This window comes from Oncorhynchus mykiss, chromosome 1 (assembly GCF_057628025.1).
Source record: "Oncorhynchus mykiss isolate SJ-2025 chromosome 1, ASM5762802v1, whole genome shotgun sequence".
NCBI lineage: Eukaryota > Metazoa > Chordata > Actinopteri > Salmoniformes > Salmonidae > Oncorhynchus > Oncorhynchus mykiss.
Window position 1 is genome coordinate 81,835,380 of NC_143022.1, and position 24,077 is coordinate 81,859,456.

Sequence of the window (24,077 nt, forward strand, 5' to 3'; positions counted from 1 at the left end):
CTGACTTGCCTAGTTAAATTATTATATATATATTTTAAATGGTGTGGTTGGACCCGCAAGTAGCTCTGCTCTTAATGGTGTGGTTGGACCCGGGAGTACCTCTGCTCTTAATGGTGTGGTTGGACCCGGGAGTACCTCTGCTCTTAATGGTGTGGTTGGACCCGGGAGTAGCTCTGCTCTTGATGGTGTGGTTGGACCCGAGTAGCTCTGCTCTTGATGGTGTGGTTGGACCCGAGTAGCTCTGCATTTAATAGTGTGGTTGGACCCGGGAGTAGCTCTGCATTTAATAGTGCGTTGGTAGAAGTATTTTGACAGTTTCAACCCTGGTTTCCAACAACCAACCAAAACCCTTCTCAATGGTATTTCTTTGGTGTTTGACTCTCTGTACTTTCCCCAACTTAAAATGTTTGTGTGAGATAAAGAGAATTGAAAAGGAGACGTGTTTGAAAACCATCTGCAGCATTTCCATATCAATATTCCATGTGCCAGCTGACAAACAAATGTCATTAAAATGGCTACTTTGATAAAGCAACTCCCTTTGCCACTGTCTGGTTGTTTGTGTCAAGATGTGTCAATCACAGGCCAAGCCCGGGCCTCTGAAGTCTGGGTACAGCGGTGCTCTGTCTGTCAGAGTTGTGGCCTCAGCCTCCTTAGTGAGCATTGACTGAGATAGCGGTTCTATGTTAACGTTCCCTTACTCCCTCCTTCCAATTTTACAAGGTTATTCTGTTACACTAAAGACTTCCAAATCCTCCTAGAGTGTTTGCTGTCGAAGGGAGACATCGCATCTGAAAGCGAATCAATAGCCAGCCATGTTAAAATAGAAACTTGAGGCTGTGCGTACAAGAAACTATTGATTTGTCTTTTCGCCCTAGCTCTTCCGTTGGACTGGATAAAATTATAATCCCTCTGTTGCAGGGTGCACAATGCACATCGTTCTGGAGAATTGAGGAGTATCCACTGGGTTGTCTTGACTCCTCCATTCTTATCGGCCATATCAGAAAATGTAGAGCAGGGATCATCAACTTGATTCAGCCGCAGGTACATTTTTTGATGAGCGGATGGTCGGCGGGCGGAAACAAAATTAATTATAATTTGTAGACTGCAAATTGACCGCAAGAATCCGTTGACCGTTGCATCTGAACTCCTAGAGTGGCTGGCTAATGATTCTCCTTTTCTTTTTCAAGTGTTCTACTCCGCTAGCCAGCACCTCGCCTAAACAGGTGTTCTACTCCGCTAGCCAGCACCTCGCCTAACCAGGTGTTCTACTCCGCTAGCCAGCACCTCGCCTAAACAGGTGTTCTACTCCGCTAGCCAGCACCTCGCCTAACCAGGTGTTCTACTCCGCTAGCCAGCACCTCGCCTAACCAGGTGTTCTACTCCGCTAGCCAGCACCTCGCCTAACCAGGTGTTCTACTCCGCTAGCCAGCACCTCGCCTAACCAGGTGTTCTACTCCGCTAGCCAGCACCTCGCCTAAACAGGTGTTCTACTCCGCTAGCCAGCACCTCGCCTAACCAGGTGTTCTACTCCGCTAGCCAGCACCTCGCCTAAACAGGTGTTCTACTCCGCTAGCCAGCACCTCGCCTAACCAGGTGTTCTACTCCTCTAGCCAGCACCTCGCCTAAACACGTGTTCTACTCCGCTAGCCAGCACCTCGCCTAAACACGTGTTCTACTCGGCTAGCCAGCACCTCGCCTAAACAGGTGTTCTACTCCGCTAGCCAGCACCTCGCCTAACCAGGTGTTCTACTCCGCTAGCCAGCACCTCGCCTAAACAGGTGTTCTACTCCGCTAGCCAGCACCTCGCCTAAACAGGTGTTCTACTCCGCTAGCCAGCACCTCGCCTAAACAGGTGTTCTACTCCGCTAGCCAGCACCTCGCCTAAACAGGTGTTCTACTCCGCTAGCCAGCACCTCGCCTAAACAGGTGTTCTACTCCACTAGCCAGCACCTCGCCTAAACAGGTGTTCTACTCCGCTAGCCAGCACCTCGCCTAAACAGGTGTTCTACTCCGCTAGCCAGCACCTCGCCTAAACAGGTGTTCTACTCCGCTAGCCAGCACCTCGCCTAAACAGGTGTTCTACTCCGCTAGCCAGCACCTCGCCTAACCAGGTGTTCTACTCCGCTAGCCAGCACCTCGCCTAAACAGGTGTTCTACTCCGCTAGCCAGCACCTCGCCTAAACAAGTGTTCTACTCCACTAGCCAGCACCTCGCCTAAACAGGTGTTCTACTCCGCTAGCCAGCACCTCGCCTAAACAGGTGTTCTACTCCGCTAGCCAACACCTCGCCTAAACAGGTGTTCTACTCCACTAGCCAGCACCTCGCCTAAACAGGTGTTCTACTCCACTAGCCAGCACCTCGCCTAAACAGGTGTTCTACTCCGCTAGCCAGCACCTCGCCTAAACAGGTGTTCTACTCCGCTAGCCAGCACCTCGCCTAAACAGGTGTTCTACTCCGCTAGCCAGCACCTCGCCTAAACAGGTGTTCTACTCCGCTAGCCAGCACCTCGCCTAAACAGGTGTTCTACTCCGCTAGCCAGCACCTCGCCTAAACAGGTGTTCTACTCCGCTAGCCAGCACCTCGCCTAAACAGGTGTTCTACTCCGCTAGCCAGCACCTCGCCTAACCAGGTGTGCATTTTTCCGCCTCCAGATTATAATGTTTGACTAAAACATAATCAATTCAAACCTTGCTTACATTTGTTCATGATTACGTGTCTCTCTATTATGTGTGGGAACAGGTTTCTTATATTAAAATCACTTGGAACTTATTTCCTTGTGTTTTTACAGTCTTCTATGTCCAACAATGAAAAGAAAAAAACGTTTAAAAAAGCTTCTTTTTGATTTTGTTGCTCAGAAAACTTTCCAAATGAAACCAGTTGGGGAACCCTGATGTGGAGATTGATTATATATATATATATATATTTCATTTTTCATTTAGCGGAGGCTCTTATCCAGTGCAACTTACAGTTTTCTCAGTTATGGTAAAAAGCCAGTGCTAGTAGGAAAAAGTAAAGTGCGAGTGTTAGTTCACGAAAGGCAAGATTCAAGATTAGATCCCGATGAAGGTTTTAAATGTTTTTTATACCGAAGCTTTACATAGCTTCCAGGAATTTCTTTTGTTGTCTGTCCGTCTGACTTTCATCCAAATGTCTATAGCTGTCCCTCCAAATCACACGGAGGATTTAGCCACAGGTCGTAGGGTCTTTAGCTGCTAAATGCGCATACCGTTCCAGACATTACTCTCACAGCTGCACCCTAATGGCAGAATAATGCCAACAGCAGCATCAGGTTCCAGCCTTGTCCCTCCGTCTAGCTCTATGCGGCCAAAAAATAATTGAGTTAAAGGTGACCAGAATGGAGTCCTGAGAGTTTTCTGATTGGATACAAAGTGGGAGAGTGATTCATCATAGTTAATTGACGCTCCTGACAGCTCGATTCACCAGGGGCATCACATGTGCCAGCTACCTCTAATGCTTTTCTGCCCAGATGCATGCACATTTGCATAATTACCTATACAGCAAACAGTGAGGTGTCAGTCTAAAGTCGGATAAATGTTGTGAGTAACCACGTTTGATCAAATTGTCACTTGCGTCATACACCCCCCCCCCCCCCCCCCCCACCACCACCACCACCACCATTTAAAAAATATTAATTGGTACAATACAGTTAGTGATGAATTGGTTGGGATTCAATTGATCATTATGCAAGAGCATACATACTGCCAGGCTCAGAGATGTTAGCCTTGGGTGGAGCGACGGTCCTAAGCCCTCAAATGAAGTGAGAGAATATAGATGTTAATCCTTTTTAAAGGCTGCAGCTGTTTTGTTTTCCAGCCGAGAAGGAGGTAATGGTCTGTTTTTGTGTGTCTGTGACTCTTCTAATCATGGCTGGAAATGCTAGTAGTCCTCTGATTATACAAGACAATGTGCTGCAGCTCTTGTCTCGAGAGAACAACCCCCCCCCCCCCCCCAACACTTTTAATCACATTTTCACTCTGTAAACTTCCTGGAAAACAGACGACCATGAAAAGATGCATATCTCCAGTATCCAGCTGTTTTTGGATTTGCGACATTCTTGATCTCAAGCATGTTAAATGAGGGCATTGATACTAGATTTGCATCTGTGCTGTGTACCACTAATATACAAACATCTTCAGATGTTCCATTTGGGTATAGTTTGTGTAAGTCCATCAGTTGAACGTACAGTATACTTACCAAATATTTGTGTGTACATTTTTGTTTACATTAAAATACCTATCACATTACACATTTAGTAATGACAGGATGCATTTGATACTTCACCCACAGTAAAACTTTTGTATGACTTATTTTATCGTGCTTGTGCATTGATAAGCACACCAAAGAACACCAAATCCGGCAGTAACGCTACGTAATTAAAGTTGCACATGGCACTTCTAAAAGCCTATTTCACACCATAGCAAGATAACGTTTCTTTCATGTTGATTTAGGAAAAAATGAAGACGTGGCACTGACTCACCTATGGATTGATGTCTCACCATAGTCTCGATGAAGAGTTCAGCGTTCGACTAGCCACATGCGGCATGCACACGCAGTTACAAGCCTGCTAGAGTTAGCAGCAGGCATACGAGCAATATCCACAGTCGTAATACGGATGAAGCCTGAGCTGGAATGTGAGGCTAACTGAAGCTGCCTAGCTTTAGAAAACCCTGAGTAGATCTAGCTAGCATCATAGTATACCACTAGGGTCTTTGATTTGCCACCAGCTACCATAAATTAACAACTTCTGAGGGGGATATGAGTGGGTATTGTTGTGGGTGTTCATGGGTAGTATGGGTAGAAAATGCAAAAATACTTTATATTCCTGTCTAGTCGCCATTGAGCTGTATCTCATGTTGTGTAATATACACTGAGTATACAAAACATTAAGAACACATGTTTGGTATACTCAGTGTAATTAGCAGGCCAGTGACCTGGGAATGGCATCTATCCTCCATTTCCTTGTTTTTGGTGCTACCACCTTAACCAGAAACTGGCTGTTGTCAAAAAGCTGTCTCTAAGAACTATACTCCCTCAGCAAAATGCTGCCCAACGCAAGACCTCCCCTCTTCTCCTTTGTACTGTCCCAAACCTTCCACTAACAAGACCTCCCCTCTTCTCCTTTGTACTGTCCCAAACCTTCCACTAACAAGACCTCCCCTCTTCTCCTTTGTACTGTCCCAAACCTTCCACTAACAAGACCCCCCCTCGTCTCCTTTGTATGATACCAAACCTTCCACTAACAAGACCTCCCCTCTTCTCCTTTGTATGATACCAAACCTTCCACTAACAAGACCTCAGCAAGCTGTATTCCTCTTTAACACCTTTCCCTTCCCCGCCTGGTGACTCTCCTGCCTCTGACCTGTCCCCTTTACCCTCTGAGTGTGGCCTGTCCCCTGGTCCACTGTACTGTGAGCTCTGTTCACCCTGTGGTCCTGAATGAAGCACATTTCTTGCAGAGGAAGGGGTCATCGGCGACCCCAGGAGCGGCACTGTCACAGTGCCCACAGGGAGGGGGCCCCAAGTCAGGGGCCGAGCAGTGGAAGACCCCAGTAGAAACAGGAGAGCTCATCCCAATTGGGCAATTCTGGGTAATTAACCTCAAGACTTACAGTATGCATGGCAGGAAGTGTGTGTGTAGAGGTGTGTGCACAGGTGCGTGTGTGTTTGTGTTTGTGTGAGAGAGAGAGAGAGAGAGAGAGAGAGAGAGAGAGAGAGAGAGAGAGAGAGAGAGAGAGAGAGCGAGAGAGAGAGAAAAGTCCATGTGTGTATGTGTGGACTTGTTTGTGGGAGACTAAATCTGTCCAAAATCTATGGATGGAGAAAGAAATAAAGATGGGTGGGTGGGTGGGGGTTAATAAGGTTTTTCAGGAGTTGATGAGGACCAGTATTATATTACATGGTTTATGTTGATGAGAACCAGTATTATATTATATGGGTTATGATGATGAGAACCAGTATTATATCATGTGGGTTATGATGATGAGAACCAGTATTATATTACATGGGTTATGTTGATGAGAACCAGTATTATATTACATGGGTTATGTTGATGAGAACCAGTATTATATCATGTGGGTTATGATGATGAGAACCAGTATTATATTACGTGGGTTATGTTGATGAGAACCAGTATTATATTACATGGGTTATGTTGATGAGAACCAGTATTATATTGCATGGGTTATGTTGATGAGAACCAGTATTATATTGCATGGGTTATGTTGATGAGAACCAGTATTATATTGCATGGTTTATGTTGATGAGAACCTGTATTATATTACATGGTTTATGTTGATGAGAACCTGTATTATATTACATGGGTTATGTTGATGAGAACCAGTATTATATTACATGGTTTATGTTGATGAGAACCAGTAATATATTACATGGGTTATGATGATGAGAACCAGTATTATATTACATGAGTTTATGTTGATGAGAACCAGTATTATATTTGAAGGGTTATGTCGATGAGAACCAGTATTATATTACATGGGTTATGTTGATGAGAACCAGTATTGTATTACATGGGTTATGTTGATGAGAACCAGTATTATATCATGTGGGTTATGTTGATGAGAACCAGTATTATATTACATGGGTAATATTGATGAGAACCAGTATTATATTATATGGGTTATGTCGATGAGAACCAGTATTATATTGCATGGGTTATGATGATGAGAACCAGTATTATATTACATGGGTTATGTTGATGAGAACCAGTATTATATTACATGAGTTTATGTTGATGAGAACCAGTATTATATTTGAAGGGTTATGTCGATGAGAACCAGTATTATATTACATGGGTTATGTTGATGAGAACCAGTATTGTATTACATGGGTTATGTTGATGAGAACCAGTATTATATCATGTGGGTTATGTTGATGAGAACCAGTATTATATTACATGGGTAATATTGATGAGAACCAGTATTATATTACATGGGTTATGTTGATGAGAACCAGTATTATATTGCATGGGTTATGTTGATGAGAACCAGTATTATATCATGTGGGTTATGATGATGAGAACCAGTATTATATTACATGGGTTATGTTGATGAGAACCAGTATTATATAATGTGGGTTATGTTGATGAGAACCAGTATTATATTACATGGGTTATGTCAATGAGAACCAGTATTATATTTCATGGGTTATGTTGATGAGGACCAGTATTATATCATGTGGGTTATGATGATGAGAACCAGTATTATATTACATGGGTTATGTTGATGAGAACCAGTATTATATTGCATGGGTTATGTTGATGAGAACCAGTATTATATTACATGGGTTATGTTGATGAGAACCAGTATTATATTTGAAGGGTTATGTTGATGAGGACCAGTATTATATCATGTGGGTTATGATGATGAGAACCAGTATTATATTACATGGGTTATGTTGATGAGAACCAGTATTATATTGCATGGGTTATGTTGATGAGAACCAGTATTATATTACATGGGTTATGTTGATGAGAACCAGTATTATATTACATGGTTTATGTTGATGAGAACCAGTAATATATTACATGGGTTATGATGATGAGAACCAGTATTATATTACATGAGTTTATGTTGATGAGAACCAGTATTATATTTGAAGGGTTATGTCGATGAGAACCAGTATTATATTACATGGGTTATGTTGATGAGAACCAGTATTGTATTACATAAGTTATGTTGATGAGAACCAGTATTATATCATGTGGGTTATGTTGATGAGAACCAGTATTATATTACATGGGTAATATTGATGAGAACCAGTATTATATTATATGGGTTATGTCGATGAGAACCAGTATTATATTGCATGGGTTATGTTGATGAGAAGCAGTATTATATTACGTGGGTTATATTGATGAGAACCAGTATTATATTACATGGGTTATGTTGATGAGAACCAGTATTATATTACATGGGTTATGTTGATGAGAACCAGTATTATATCATGTGGGTTATGATGATGAGAACCAGTATTATATAATGTGGGTTATGATGATGAGAACCAGTATTATATTACATGGGTTATGTTGATGAGAACCAGTATTATATTACATGGGTTATGTTGATGAGAACCAGTATTATATCATGTGGGTTATGATGATGAGAACCAGTATTATATTACATGGGTTATGTTGATGAGAACCAGTATTATATAATGTGGGTTATGATGATGAGAACCAGTATTATATTACATGGGTTATGTTGATGAGAACCAGTATTATATAATGTGGGTTATGATGATGAGAACCAGTATTATATTACATGGGTTATGTTGATGAGAACCAGTATTATATTACATGGGTTATGTTGATGAGAACCAGTATTATATTTCATGGGTTATGTTGATGAGAACCAGTATTATATTATGTGGGTTATATTGATGAGAACCAGTATTATATTAAATGGGTTATGTCGATGAGAACCAGTATTATATTACATGGGTTATGTCGATGAGAACCAGTATTATATTACATGGGTTATGTTGATGAGAACCAGTATTATATCATGTGGGTTATGATGATGAGAACCAGTATTATATTACATGGGTTATGTCGATGAGAACCAATGTTATAGTACATTGGTTATGTTACGATATTGTGCTTTTGCATTTGTTTGTAGTTGATTTGAAGACTGCTGTGGGATGAAATTGTTCTATTATTTTTTATAATAGGGTTTTGTAACAAATATCAATAAGATTATGACAAATAGTTACAGTATGTAGACTTCAGTCGATATCATCCAGCCCTAAGATAAATAGTTGTTTAGGTGGTAGCTAAGTCAGGATGAGGGTTGCAGCATCCTTGGGAAATACATTTTAGAGCAGATGTGCTCTAAGCTCAAGCCCTGGGGAGCAGACAGAAGGATTATGGGGAGAGTTGGGTTTTACCACCCTGGACCATTTTACATTCTCATAATATTAAAAAGAGTGTAAATATTTGATATGGTTGTTTAAGTGGCTGTTTGTGGGTAAGGTCAGTGGTGTAGTGGAGGGGAAATTCATGTAAAAGCCGTCTACACACCTTTTTTATTTTGCACAATCGTTTCCCAACTATAGCAGAAAAAACATGGCAAATGTAGGGAGCGTTCGATTCTTTTTACCACTACATCACAGGACACACACAAACACACACACACATAACACACACACACACACACCAAACACCCATACCCACTCCCAGTGTGTTGCTGAAGAGGTGGGAATCACTTCAGTGAGTGTTCAGGGGGATCTGGGGGCCTTAACTCACTGTATGAGGTGGCAAAACCCTGGTTCATTCTCACACTGAGCAATTTGGAATACATACATTTTAAAAACACTCATGAAGGCAAACCTGTAACAAATGCATCACATGCTCACGTACAAATGCATCACAATGTAAGGACTGTGGGGGAGGGCATTGTAAGGTCTGTGGGGGAGGGCATTGTAAGGTCTGTGGGGGAGGGCATTGTAAGGTCTGTGGGGGAGGGCATTGTAAGGACTGTGGGGGAGGGCATTGTAAGGTCTGTGGGGGAGGGCATTGTAAGGTCTGTGGGGGAGGGCATTGTAAGGACTGTGGGGGAGGGCATTGTAAGGTCTGTGGGGGAGGGCATTGTAAGGACTGTGGGGGAGGGCATTGTAAGGTCTGTGGGGGAGGGCATTGTAAGGTCTGTGGGGGAGGGCATTGTAAGGTCTGTGGGGGAGGGCATTGTAAGGTCTGTGGGGGAGGGCATTGTAAGGTCTGTGGGGGAGGGCATTGTAAGGTCTGTGGGGGAGGGCATTGTAAGGACTGTGGGGGAGGGCATTGTAAGGTCTGTGGGGGAGGGCATTGTAAGGACTGTGGGGGAGGGCATTGTAAGGACTGTGGGGGAGGGCATTGTAAGGACTGTGGGGGAGGGCATTGTGTGTGGATAAGAATTTTGTTCATTTAAAATGCTTTTAGATCACAACAAAATTGAACACTAAAATACAAATACAATAAACAACCTGAAAAACAAAACAGATCCAAAAAACTAAACCGGCTAGTAAACGGAAATATACTTTATTTAGTAATATGATACAAGTAATTGTTGACCCTAAAAAATATCATAATAATATACAATAATAGTAATATTATATGTATACAGTATATATATATTTTTTTACAAGGTATCCTTTGTTTTTCATTCCTGCTAACTCATTCACTCTCCCACAAACAAACCTAAATCTAAAACTAAACACCTTATTTAGTGTCATGCAATGTGGTGTTTGGTTGTATCGTGGCCCACCTACTCACATTGAATGAGTAATTCAGCAACCTCACCACGCTATAAATGAAGGATACAGAGGACCGTTTTCCCTACATGTCCTACAAGAGTGACAAGCGCTCTCCAATAAAAACAGTTTCTTTCACGCCAGTCACACAAACATAGCCAGTGCTAATATAACCAGGGATTCTACCAGTCTGCCAGGGTATTGAATTCCAGTGCTAATATAACCAGGGATTCTACCAGTCTGCCAGGGTATTGAAGGTCCAGTGCTAATATAACCAGGGATTCTACCAGTCTGCCAGGGTATTGAAGGTCCAGTGCTAATATAACCAGGGATTTTACCAGTCTGCCAGGGTATTGAAGGTCCAGTGCTAATATAACCATGGATTCTACCAGTCTGCCAGGGTATTGAAGGTCCAGTGCTAATATAACCAGGGATTTTACCAGTCTGCCAGGGTATTGAAGGTCCAGTGCTAATATAACCAGGGATTCTACCAGTCTGCCAGGGTATTGAAGGTCCAGTGCTAATATAACCAGGGATTCTACCAGTCTGCCAGGGTATTGAAGGTCCAGTGCTAATATAACCAGGGATTTTACCAGTCTGCCAGAGTATTGAAGGTCCAGTGCTAATATAACCAGGGATTCTACCAGTCTGCCAGGGTATTGAAGGTCCAGTGCTAATATAACTAGGGATTCTACCAGTCTGCCAGGGTATTGAAGGTCCAGTGCTAATATAACCAGGGATTCTACCAGTCTGCCAGGGTATTAAAGGTCCAGTGCTAATATAACCAGGGATTTTACCAGTCTGCCAGGGTATTGAAGGTCCAGTGCTAATATAACCAGGGATTTTACCAGTCTGCCAGGGTATTGAAGGTCCAGTGCTAATATAACCATGGATTCTACCAGTCTGCCAGGGTATTGAAGGTCCAGTGCTAATATAACCAGGGATTATACCAGTCTGCCAGGGTATTGAAGGTCCAGTGCTAATATAACCAGGGATTCTACCAGTCTGCCAGGGTATTGAAGGTCCAGTGGCCCTGCTAAATGTGCTACAGCCTTATCATTTTGTTTTGATAGGTGTTGGATTCAGCAGGGAGTGTGTTGAGTTCTCTCCAACTCTCAGTGGCTTACAGTTAATACCACTGCCAAGTTTGTGAGAACCAGGGCCCTCAGGGAGTAACGTTCAGACGAATTAAAACTCAAATCCCCTGAATGTTGTTAGTCATTGTTAAAGTTAATAGGAATGAAGCTGTGGGCTTCCCGTAAAGACTTTTTGGAAATATTGATCACATTATTAAAGCAGATTTATTGTTTTAAGTAATTAGTCATTTAATAGCATCACATCCTGTTGGGTAAGTGTACTTTTTGTGTGGAAGTGTTGTAGCATATTCTGATGAGGTTGTTGCTGTTTTAACCATATTAATTAAGTGGACATCTCTGTTTAATCAGAATGGATGATAAATCAAAGTTGCGTACTTTTATATGATTTTGTAATCCTCATACACAGATCATCTAGGGAAATGCCTAGAAAATCAGACCAGTGTCTCTTTCAACACTATTCTAAATGCCATACCTTTCCTTTGTTTTAGACTATTCTCGATAATGAATTAACTTTCAAGAAAATCTCTCACATAGATTCCAGACTGAGTGTAATTATAGTTCTTTGACGATGTTAATATTTGTATTTTTGGAGTGTACATGTTGTACTTTGTCAGGGAAATTAAATTCACCTTATTAGCATAATATAAAGCTAGCTCCAGAGAGAGACTTAGGTCCTGTGTGAATATTCCAAGCAGTTTATACCGGTGGGTTTGTTTGCTGTTAGGCCTTCTGCTCTGCTCTCCACTCTTTCATGTACTGTTTATTTAGTTTCCGGCCATTTGCGATCGGTACTTAAAACTTCTTACAGCTAGCGACACCCCTCGACAACATTCCGCTGAAAATTCAAAAATATTTTTTAGATATATGTAACTTTCCTACATTAACAAGTGCAATACACCAAATGAAAGATAAACTTCTTGTTAATCTACCCATTGTCTCCGATTTCAAAAAGGCTTTACAGCGAAAGCACAACATATGTTAGGTCATAGGCAAGTCACAAAACACACACAGCCATTTTTCCAGCCAAAAGCAGAAATATAGATAAAATGAATCACTAACCTTTGATGATCTTCATCAGATGACACTCATAGGACATCATGTTACACAATACATGTATGTTTTGTTCAATAAAGTGCATATTTATATCCAAAATCTCAGTTTACATTTGGCACGTTACGTTCAGTAATGTTTTGCTCCCAAAAACATCCGGTGATTTTGCAGAGAGCCACATCAATACAGAAATACTCATAATAAACATTGATAAAAGATACAACTGTTATTCACATAATTAAAGATATACTTCTCCTTAATGCAACCGCTGTGTCAGATTTTCTTTTAAACTTTATGGAAAAAGCAAACCATGCAATAATCTGAGAACGGTGCTCAGACAACAAATCAAGCAATACAGATATCCGCCATGTTGGAGTCAACAGAAGTCATAAATAGCATTATAAATATTCACTTACCTTTGATGATTTTCATCAGAATGCACTCCCAGGAATCCCAGTTCCACAATAAATGTTTGATTTGTTCGATAAAGTTCATCTTTATGTCCAAATAACTCCTTTTTGTTAGCGCGTTCAGCCCAGTAATCCAAATTCATGACGCACGAGCAGGCGAAAAGTAAGAAAGTTCCGTTACAGTCCGTAGAAACATGGGAAACGAAGACTGTTGACATCTAGCGGAAGCCTTAGGAAGTGCAATTTGACCCCATAGACACTGTGTATTCGATAGGCCAAGAGTTGAAAGACTACAAACCTCCGATTTCCCACTTCCTGGTTGGATTTTTTTCAGGTTTTCGCCTGCCTTCTGTTATTTGAGTTTGAGTTTATTTTTTATTTTTACAGGGACAGTGCACATTAATCAACGTTTCAGTAAAAGTGCCGGTTTTAGCCAGCCGGCTAATTTTCAACCGCAGTCCCTGGGCAGGTTATTAAAAACAATTACAATATAGACAATAGCAGCATAGAACAAGCAAGACATAGCAACATAGGACAAGCAAGACATAGCATACAGACAGAGCAACATAGGACAAGCAAGACGTAGCATACAGACAGAGCAACATAAAACAAAAAGCAGCAAGACCCTTATACTCACAGACATCATTCAAAAAGTTTTAGAAACTTCAGAGTGTTTTCTATCCAAATCTACTAATAATATGCATTCATTATCAACTGTGACTGAGTAGCAGGCAGTTTACTCTGGGCACGCTTTTCATTCAAAAGTGAATATGCTGCCCCCTATCCCAAACAGGTTACACAGGATTAAGAGCTGAACAGGTCACCGAGCCTCCCAAAAATGCCTAGAGGACTTGGTGGCACAAAACCAGCCACACATGCATGATTTCTGCCTCTCGACCGGTGACTTTTAAAAAAAGAAAGAAAAAAAAGAATAATCTTCCAGATATAGAGCATTACGAAAATTGTGGCTGGCATGGCAACCAACAGTCCTGAGGGGAAAGGCAAGTGAGGTGTATATAGTGGTTTTTCACATAACTACTATTGTAAGGACATGGTAAAGGTTGAGGGAAAACAGCAGCTTTTGACTGGGGACATGTTGATATTCATTAAAGATGTGGACTCTATGTCTAACATGAATCAGCATAACACCATATGTCATAATGCATCAGTCTGACTCCAAAAGTAGTTTGATCATGAAACACCCATGTCTACAGCCAGTGGTCTCTCTATTGAGCAATAGGATGATGGTTTGCCTACCAACAGAAAGCAGTTCGGTATGCAGACGATGTTTTCAGTGCATTTGAACGCATCAAAGTAAAGTTTAAATCCTCATCTGGCGGGGTTGTGACTGGCCAGGATTTACAGCTTGTACTTCATACATTATTCACACACTCTGATTCACCCAGTTAGAGGGAGGAGGTCAGGGAGAGAAGAAGGGACATTGTGTGTGTGTGTGTGTGTGTGTGTGTGTGTGTGTGTGTGTGTGTGTGTGTGTGTGTGTGTGTGTGTGTACTTGCATGCACTTGTGTACAGTATGAGGCTTTCCCAGACATTATGGAAGAGAGCCTTATTCCTGAGCTGTGGTCTGCCCCGGATGGCTCCTGCCTGCTTGCTTGTGGAGCTCTTCCATTAAAAATCATTGATAGGGCGGGTGCGCTCACACCCTCAATAAACTGCCAGCCATGGCCGCCCGTCACTGCATCACTGTGCCTTTCTGCTGATGGAATGATGGGCAAAGCAATAATCCCCAAATGTCTTCCAGTGGGCAGTGATTGCGTGGCGTGGCTGGTGCATTGGCTTTTATCCGCATCCCCCGACACCTGCAGTTTGGCAAGACACCACGGTGATATTTGTGTCTCAAGCTAATCTATTAGCTTTCAAGCACCTTATTGCGGAGTGACCTGTTGAGACAGCAGATGAATGAGAATGGAGAGAAATGGCCGTCAGCCTACTTTCGCGTTTGTTATTCATTCTTACAGGGGAGTGACTCATTTTGAAGTGTCCTGTATAGCAGGAAATACAGTCTGGCAAGGAGGAGTGGGATTCGCTCTGGAGCTTTGGAAAATATGTATGGGCTGCATGCTTAACTTTTAGATTTACATGCAAAGTACTGCTGCTAGGTCTAACTGAGGAAGTCTGAAAGGTAAAATGTGCTTAGGACTTTGGTACCAATCACATTTTGTTACAAGTGGAAACGTGGGTGATATCTTTCTAAAGTCACTCACACTCATTTTGAGATTGTTAGTCTTTTTGTATGGAGAAAATCACATCAACAGCTGATGCATATCAGATTAGCAAATTTATTCAAATATCCTGTTGTGTAAGAATATCCATAATATTATTCCATGACCTAAATAGTTATTCCATAACTGAAATGATCTCCCTATGTATTTTTCTCCCGAGTGGCTCGGTGGTCTAAGGCACTGCACCTCAGTGCTAGAGGCGTCACTACAGACCCTGTTTCGATTCCAGTCTGTATCACAACCGGCCGTGATTGGGAGTCCCATAGGGCGGTGCACAATTGGCCCACCGTCGTCCGGGTTTGGCCGGGGTACGTCGTCATTGTAAATAAGAATTTGTTCTTAGCTGTCTTGCCTAGTTAAATAAAAGTTAAATACATTTAAATATATATATACTGTATACAGTATACACTACCGTTCAAAAGTTTGGGGTCACTTAGAAATGTTCTTGTTTTTGAAAGAAAAGCACATTTTGTCCATTAAAATAACATCAAATTGATCAGAAATACAGTGTAGACATTGTTAATGTTGTAAATGACTCTTGCAGCTGGAAACGGCTTATTTTAATGGAATATCTACATAGGTGTACAGAGGCCCATTATCAGCAACCATTACTGTTCCAATGGCACGTTGTGTTAGCTAATCCAAGTTTATCATTTTAATAGACTGGTTGAGTATCTGGAGCATCAGCATTTGTGGGTTCTATTACAGGCTCAATAATGGCCAGAAACAAAGAACTTTCTTCTGAAACTCGTCAGTCTATTCTTGTTCTGAGAAATGAAGGCTATTCCATGCGAGAAATTGCCAAAGAACTGAAGATCTCGTACAACGCTGTGTACTACTCCCTTCACAGAACAGTGCAAACTGGCTCTAACCAGAATAGAAAGAGGAATGGGAGGCCCCGGTGTGCAATTGAGCAAGAGGACAAGTACGTTAGTGTCTAGTTTGAAAAACAGATGCCTCACAAGTCCTCAACTGGCAGCTTCATTAAATAGTACCCGCAAAACACCAGTCTCAACGTCAACAATGAAGAGGCGACTCCGGGATGCTGGCCTTCTAGGCAGAGTTGCAAAGAAAAAAACATATCTCAGACTGGCCAATAAAAATAAAAGATTAGGATGGGCAAAAGAACACAGACACTAGACAGAGGAAGATTGGGAAAAAGTGTTATCGACAGACAAATCTACAGTAAGTTTGAGGTTTTCGGATCACAAAGAACAACATTCGTGAGACACAGAAAAAATGAAAAGATGCTGGAAGAGTGCTTGACGCCATCTGTCAAGCATAGAGGAGGCAATGTGAAGGTCTGGGGGTGCTTTGGTAGTGGTAAAGTGGGAGATGTGTATCACTCCATTTTGCAACGCCATGCCATTCCCTGTGGACGGCGCTTAATTGGAGCCAATTTCCCCCTAAAACAGGGCAATGGCACAGCTCCAAACTATGAAAGAACTATTTAGGGAAGAAGCAATCAGCTGGTATTCTGTCTATAATGGAGTGGCCAGCACAGTCACCGGATCTCAACCCTATTGAGCTGTTGTGGGAGCAACTTGACCGTATGGTGCATAAGAAGTGCCCATCAAGCCAATCCAACTTGTGGGAGGTGCTTCAGGAAGCATGGAGGGAAATCTTTTCAGATTACCTCAACAAATTGACAGCTAGAATGCCAAAGGTCTGCAAGTCTGTAATTGCTGCAATTGGAGGATTCTTTGAAGAAAGCAAAGTTTGAAGGACACAATTATTATTTCAATTCAAAATTATTATTTATAACCTTGTCAATGTCTTGACTATATTTCCTATTCATTTTGCAACTCATTTCATGTATGTTTTCATGAAAAACAAGGACATTTCTAAGTGACCCCAAACTTTTGAACGGTAGTGTATATATGAATTTCATATCATCAGGAGTTAAAAAGTTGTCCCTGCAAGCCATGATATGCAGGATCAACACCAGTGGGAGTCGACCAGCTCCACTAGCGTGTAATGGCATCTCCCTTCCTCAGGTTTTTTTCTCCAACTCAATCTCTCAGAGTTGTGACACAAATCAAGCCCTGGGCCTCCAATGATGAAGCTCACGACACAGTCCATACCTCCACTACATGTGATCTGAATGTTTTTACCACAGAGGAGATGGGTATTTTCACTCCTGCAGAAGCACACTATCCCAGACTAACTCGTACACGTCCAACCAACAACAAGGCCAACTACCAAGCACTCAACTTTCAATCTGAGCAATAAATCCCTCAAAAGCCACATTTCTTTTAGCGGTTTGCCCTTTGACCAATTGAGTTGGCAACATAAAACCTCCAATAGCATCTCATGTGACAGCGCTTAGGGGCAAATAGGTTAATTGGAAAAGTCCGGCGTGAAGAGCAACAGCAGGGTCTGTTGTGTGAATATGTCAGCGGGAATGAGAGAGAGACATGGCGACGGGTAGAGTTTCACTGGAGGGAAACCAGAGCCTGTTCCTACTCTCAGCTCTCAGACAATCCTGCTGGATGAGGTCGGGCATCAGTCTGAGGAACCACCTGGTTTTAGATGGCACCCAGTACAGACCTACACACATCAACATGACTGCTTCAATTTGCCCCATGAAATCGCCTGGTGTACAAACCCTGTGTGTTATACTAGAAACACTGTGTGTTCAAAAGTTATACACCATAAAATCTACACATTCTATGCTTGTGTGCGCACACACTCACACACGCACACGCACCAATTGCCTTTTAATTTTACTTCAAAGTGTAACTGACTGCAGTCATTCCACAAACTTGCCTGAGATGTGAGGTACTTAAATCAAATCAAATCAAATTGTCCTTGTCACGTGCCGAATACAACAAGTGTAGACCTTACTATGAAATGCTTACTTTACACGCCCTTAACCAACAATGCAGTTCAAGAAATAGAGTTAAGAAAATATTTACTACATAAACTAAAGTAAAAAAAATAAAAAATAACACAAGCTATCTACATAACAATAACGAGGCTATATACAGGGGATACCTGTACCGAATCAATGTGCGGGGGTACAGGTTAGTTGAGGTCATTTGTAAAGTGGCTATGCATAGATAATAAACAGAGAGTAGCAGCAGTGTAAAAACAAAGGGGGGGGTCAATGTAAATAGTCCTGGTGGCCGTTTGATGAATTGTTCAGCAGTCTGATGGCTTGGGGGTAGAAGCTGTTAAGGAGCCTTTTGGTCCAAGACTTGGCGCGCCGGTACCGCTTGCCTTGCGGTAGCAGAGAAAACAGTCTACATGTATGACTTGGACGACTTGAGTATTTGAGAGGGTCAGGAAGCTTGGCCCTAGTGATGCACTGGGCCGTACGCACTACCCTCTGTAGCGCCTTACGGTCAGATGCCGAGCAGTTGCCATATTACAGTATTTATTACAGTGTACATAACATTTTACTGCTAAAGTACAATGTGATACATCAAAATAATTGTAATCCCTCGCGGGACGCATTTAGTCGGCTGGCTGTAGTTTGCCTATCTCTGGTTGTAGTTTCCCCACCCCTGGCTGTAGTTTGCCCACGCCTGGCTGTAGTTTGTAGCCAACCTTTATTTGGTAGGAAAAAGAGAAGAGAAGCAGTAGACTGTTTAAATACAGCATGAACTAGAGTGAGGAAGGAGGCAAGGTGCTGTGAACAGCCCTGAGATGTCTGCACTACAGCAAGCAGCAACAATCAAACTAAGCTTGCGACCGAACCACAGCAACGCCAGCCTGGCAGAACTGACAGGCTGAGTATATAATCCTCCAGCAGCACAGTGTAGAGCGGACGCAGCACTGCGCCCAGCCAGGCCGGCTGCCGAAATGTCGACAGGCCTCACACTGATGCAGAAGCCAAGTAAAGGGAGTAAATGCATAGGTACTCCACCTGCACGAGAGAGCCCTCTCTCCATAATGACCGTTTCGATTGGTCCTGGGGTGAAAACAACCTATTAGATTCACTTTGGGGAGATTTGATGTGATGTCAAAAGTGTTAGTGATATTTTGGGGGTAGAATAGGATGATATTAGATGCAGGCATTTTAGGAAGACTTTAAAATACAATGCAAGTTATGTACCATCACTCATTCATATATCCTTATGTACATATTCTTTATCCCCTCACACTGTGTACAAGACAGTAGTTTTGGAATTGTTAGTTAGATTACTTGTTGGTTATTATTGCATTGTCGTAACTAGAAGCACAAGCATTTCGCTACACTCGCATTAACATCTGCTAACCATGTGTATGTGACAAATAAAATTTGATTTGATGATTTGATTTGATTTAAAGGGTTTATTTAAAGAGTATCACACTATGAATCAGTGGGAGTAAATGGTGACTATATTTGTCCACTAATGAAGAGATTGAAATTAATGAAGTTAACCGGGGTTTCGGGCTGTGTGTCAGTTATTTGTTTGTTGCATGTGAAGTAATCTGTTTAGACTGACGAGTTAGAGGAATAGAGATGCATCTTTTCACCGTTGTGTGAAACACTGTCCCTCTATTTCCCTCTTTCTTTCCCTCTCTCTCTTTCCGTCTATCTTTCTCTGTCTCTCTCTCTCTTTCCCCCCCTCTCTCACACTCACTAGGTTTGTAGTTTAGAAATGAGTTTTTCCCCCGGTGTATTTCCATATAATTAGATTGTTCTCTCCCACCTATTCCATAGTGTTTGGGAAAGATAGTCTAAATGGATAGATTTTGGACAGATTTAGTCTCCCACAAACAAGTCCACACATACACACATGGACTTTTCTCTCTCTCCCCTTCTCTCTCTCTCTCTCTCTCTCTCTCTCTCTCTCTCTCTCTCTCTCTCTTTTCTTCCATCTTTCCCTCTCTCTTTTTTTCTCTTTCTCTCTCTCTTTCCATCTTTCTTTCTCTGTTTCTCCCCCCCCTTCTCTTTCTCTATCTCACACACACAAACACACACACAAATCCCCAATGCCTCTTTTACTTTTAAGGTTACTAACATCCGCTTGTCAGTCAGAATGGGACAAAGTTTGAGCTCCTATAGCCATTAAGAGAGACACTGTTATGGCAAGCTCACGTTGGACTATTTGATGTGAGTCTATCTGTACTATTCTGTCATTAAAAAAAAACACTTCAAAGTAGTTGAGATGAATATGACTCACTAACTCACTTTGAGGACAGGAAAACACGCACATCTGGAAAACGCTTACTTGTTGCTGTAATGCAGCAAAGCTTTCTATTTCATTAGCATTTCATTTGCATGTATGAGGGAGGTGGAACGAAGTGGTGAAGCGTACAACCTCTGGGGGAAATGTCTTTTGGAAGCAAGCCGTCCTATAGCAGGACTATACTTTAACATCAGATGAGTCCAGTTTTCTCCCTCACACTACTCTCTCCAGCCCCAGGTAAAACGGCAAACAAGGTTATCTTTAAACTGTATTTATTTATGTAAATACGTCATTTAATCTGACATAACTTTTAGTTTTCATTTCAATAGTTACTGTAGACACAATATATATTTCCTAAACAACACAATACTTTCACTTTTGTCAGTCAGTTCTGTATATTTGGTGTGACCACAGGTTTGCATTACCCACCATAGGCAGATATACAGTACCATGGGCCTCCTCTTAAAGCTCTATCCTTCTCCCCTCTGTCAAGCAGATTCCACAAAGCATATTTATGTCACGTAAGCATTCGTTATAATTTAGAACAAGTTTTTTCAGAAAGTGGTCAGCGTGCCTATAACCTTGTGATAAGTGATAGGTGGGAGAATGATTAATAGCAAACCATGACCTAAAGCCAGATAGTGCCTATGTATTAAAATAGTATCCCTACAATACTCCCAGATTGCGGGATGGGTCATCAATCATTCATAAAGACCACTGTAAGACAGTGACAGAATTTGCATTTACTCTTATGGTGTGTTTTTCTTCCCTTTATGTCTGAAAGACAATTGCCATGGTGATACAGGTATTGGTAGTCATAGCTGTTTTTATTCTGGTAGAAAAGAGTCTGACAGCCACACCAAGTCTTTTTTTAGGGGTTAGATCAGCTTTAATATTGAGGATAGATTGTAGCTTTCATCAATGTAATTATCTGCATCATTTCCAATCCCCCATATATTTTTGAGGGGTAAATATAGACCTAGTCTTACTTTTAGGACCTCTTGGTTTTCGGCCACAGTAGTAGATGAGAAGCCAGTCAGTGAAAGTTTAGCTTAGGGGTGGGTCTGTATTTTACCAGTGTTATCAGAAGAGGTATATGTTTATTGTCTGTGCCATTTTTGGTCTGTTAATGATCTGAGTCATGATCACAAGACCTCTTGCTTTAGCTCCTCTGGTTTTTCAGCACGGAAGTAGTTCAGTATGTTAACTTAACAGTTTGTTTGGGGAGGGTTTCAGTTATGTATTGTATATGCCATGTGGAGCAGAATGATTTGGCAGGGAATATCTCTCAGATTTGTCCCCCCCCCCACCTCTTCCTCTCTCGCTCTCTCTCCCACAGACACATTTCTCCCTCATACCCATATTTTACACACTGGGCCAGATGCAGGCATTGATTTTTCAGAGTGCTATCTAAGTTGTCAAGGCCATAGAGAAGTGCTTTTGCCAGGGGGAAGTTATGTATGTTATTAAGAAAATGCCCTGGAAAGGAAGGTTATTTTTTTTCTGTAGGGGAACCAGATGGATTAAATATCTGGTAGAGTTCAGCCAGTAGGGGAACCAGATGGATTTAATATCTGGTAGAGTTCAGCCAGCAGGGAACCAGATGGATTTAATATCTGGTAGAGTTCAGCCAGCAGGGGAACCAGATGGATTTAATATCTGGGAGAGATCAGCCAGTATGGGAACCAGATGGATTTGATATCTGGTAGAGATCAGCCAGCAGGGGAACCAGATGGATTTAATATCTGGTAGAGATCAGCCAGTATGGGAACCCGATGGATTTTATATCTGGTAGAGATCAGCCAGTAGCGGAACCAGATGGATTTAATATCTGGTAGAGATCAGCCAGCAGGGGAACCAGATGGATTTAATATCTGGTAGAGATCAGCCAGTAGCAGAACAAGATGGATTTAATGTCTGGTAGAGTTCAGCCAGTAGGGGAACCAGATGGATTTAATATCTGGTAGAGATCAGCCAGCAGGGGAACCAGATGGATTTCATATCTAGTAGAGATCAGCCAGCAGGGGAACCAGATGGATTTAATATCTGTTAGAGATTATCCCACTGGCAATAATAACGTATAAGTATTTATGACAGCTGAAGAAGGAGGGATTTTGGTCCTGGCTCTGGCGTGTCTGTAGCAGGAAGCATTCATCCCGGTGCCTCTAAGCCCCAGCATTCATCCAGCAGTGTTTACACCACAGCAGGTCAAGCCTTTACTATTCACTATGGGGGCTTAGCCCAGACAGCCCCATCCATCTAGCACAGGGCTGAGTAGTGCTGCCATACCAATGATTAAATGACAAGGCCACAGGCATTAGCAGGCACATGTACACTTGAACATGAAAGTATGCATGGACTGTATGACTAGACAAATCCTAGATTGATAAACACTTGAATAGGCAATGACTGATCACACACACATATGCACTTCCATAAATGGAGACACATACTGTGAAATGACATGTAACCAGTGTCAGATTACCTAGGAGTTTGGCAATGACATCTGTCTTTGACCTCTAGGTTATATGATGATTTTGCTGGGCAGTGCAGTATTTTTTCAACTGGTTTTCATCACTCTTAGATCATGCCTCCTGTGACCCCAGTTGAACAGACTGTTCACCTCATTTGATTCCTTCGCAATAATCTTTTATATTGGTTGAGATTGTTTTATTACTGCTAATGAGGCAAATTGAAAGCCTAGGCCCCAAGGGTGTATGACTAGGCCGCTGGCGATGGTAAAACAGAACATGTAAATGTTCATAGGTTATTAAACATTGATTTCGCTTGGATTAAGAGGCACTAAGCGCTATGAATTTAAAATGTGTCCTGTAAAGCTGTTATAAGCCGAGTGGAGAGAACTAATGGAAACATTATTTATGTGTACACACAGACTTATACACACCAGGGTTGGGCTCAATTCTAATCAAAGGCAGTTAATTCAAAAATAAAAATAATAAAAGGGGTATTTATTTTCAATTACTTCTCAATAAACTACAAAGTAGAAGCTATTCATTTCAAAGTTAAACATTTTTAAAATTCAAATCACTTCCTGAACTGCCTTCAATTCGATTTGAACCCAACACTAATACACACTCACACAAGTACGGCCAGACGAATTACCAGGACGTGTATACCGAGCATGCGCTGACCAACTGGCAACCTCTCCCTGTCTGTAATAGTCTGTAAAACCAGTCTGTAATACCAACATGTTTCAAGCAGACCACCATAGTCCATGTGCCCAAGAAGACTAAGGTAACCTGCCTAAATGACTACAGACCCGTAGCACTCACGTCCGTAGCCATGAAATGCTTTGAAAGGCTGGTAATGGCTCACATCAACACCAGTATCCCAGAAACCCTAGACCCACTCCAATTTGCATACCGCACCAACAGATCCACAGAGGATGCAATCTCTATTGCACTTCACACTGCCCTTTCCCACCTGGACCAAAGGAACACCTATGTGAGAATGCTATTCATTGACTACAGGTCAGCGTTCAACACCATAGTGCCCTCAAAGCTCATCACTATGCTAAGAACCCTGGGACTAAACATCTCCCTCTGCAACTGGATCCTAGACTTCCTGACAGGCCGCCCCCCTGGTGGTGAGGGTAGGTAGCAGCACATCCACCACGCTGATCCTCAACACGAGGACCCCTCAGGGGTGCGTGCTCAGTCCCCCTCCTGTACTCCCTGTTCACTCATGACTGCATGGCCAGGCACAACTCCAACACCATCATTAAGTTTGCTGATGACACAACAGTTGTTGGCCTGATCACCAACAACGATGAGACAACCTATAGGGAGGTGGTCAGAGACCTGACCGTGTGGTGCCAGGACAACAACCTCAACCTCAACGTGATCAAGACAAAGGAGATGATTGTGGACT

General features: G+C 42.1%; 1 protein-coding gene across 2 annotated transcripts in view; it reads left to right on the forward strand.

The window, feature by feature from the left end:
* Positions 1 to 24,077, forward strand: part of LOC110530007 (GDNF family receptor alpha-1) — an 87,330-nt gene that overhangs the window by 17,550 nt on the left and 45,703 nt on the right. The window contains exon 4 of one of the 2 annotated variants that reach the window (XM_036986123.2): positions 5,478 to 5,609. The exons of the other annotated variant lie outside the window; for it this stretch is intronic. Coding sequence (XP_036842018.1) covers positions 5,478 to 5,609 — 132 coding nt within the window. The remainder of the gene's footprint in view (positions 1 to 5,477; positions 5,610 to 24,077) is intronic. 2 annotated transcript variants of the gene reach the window in all.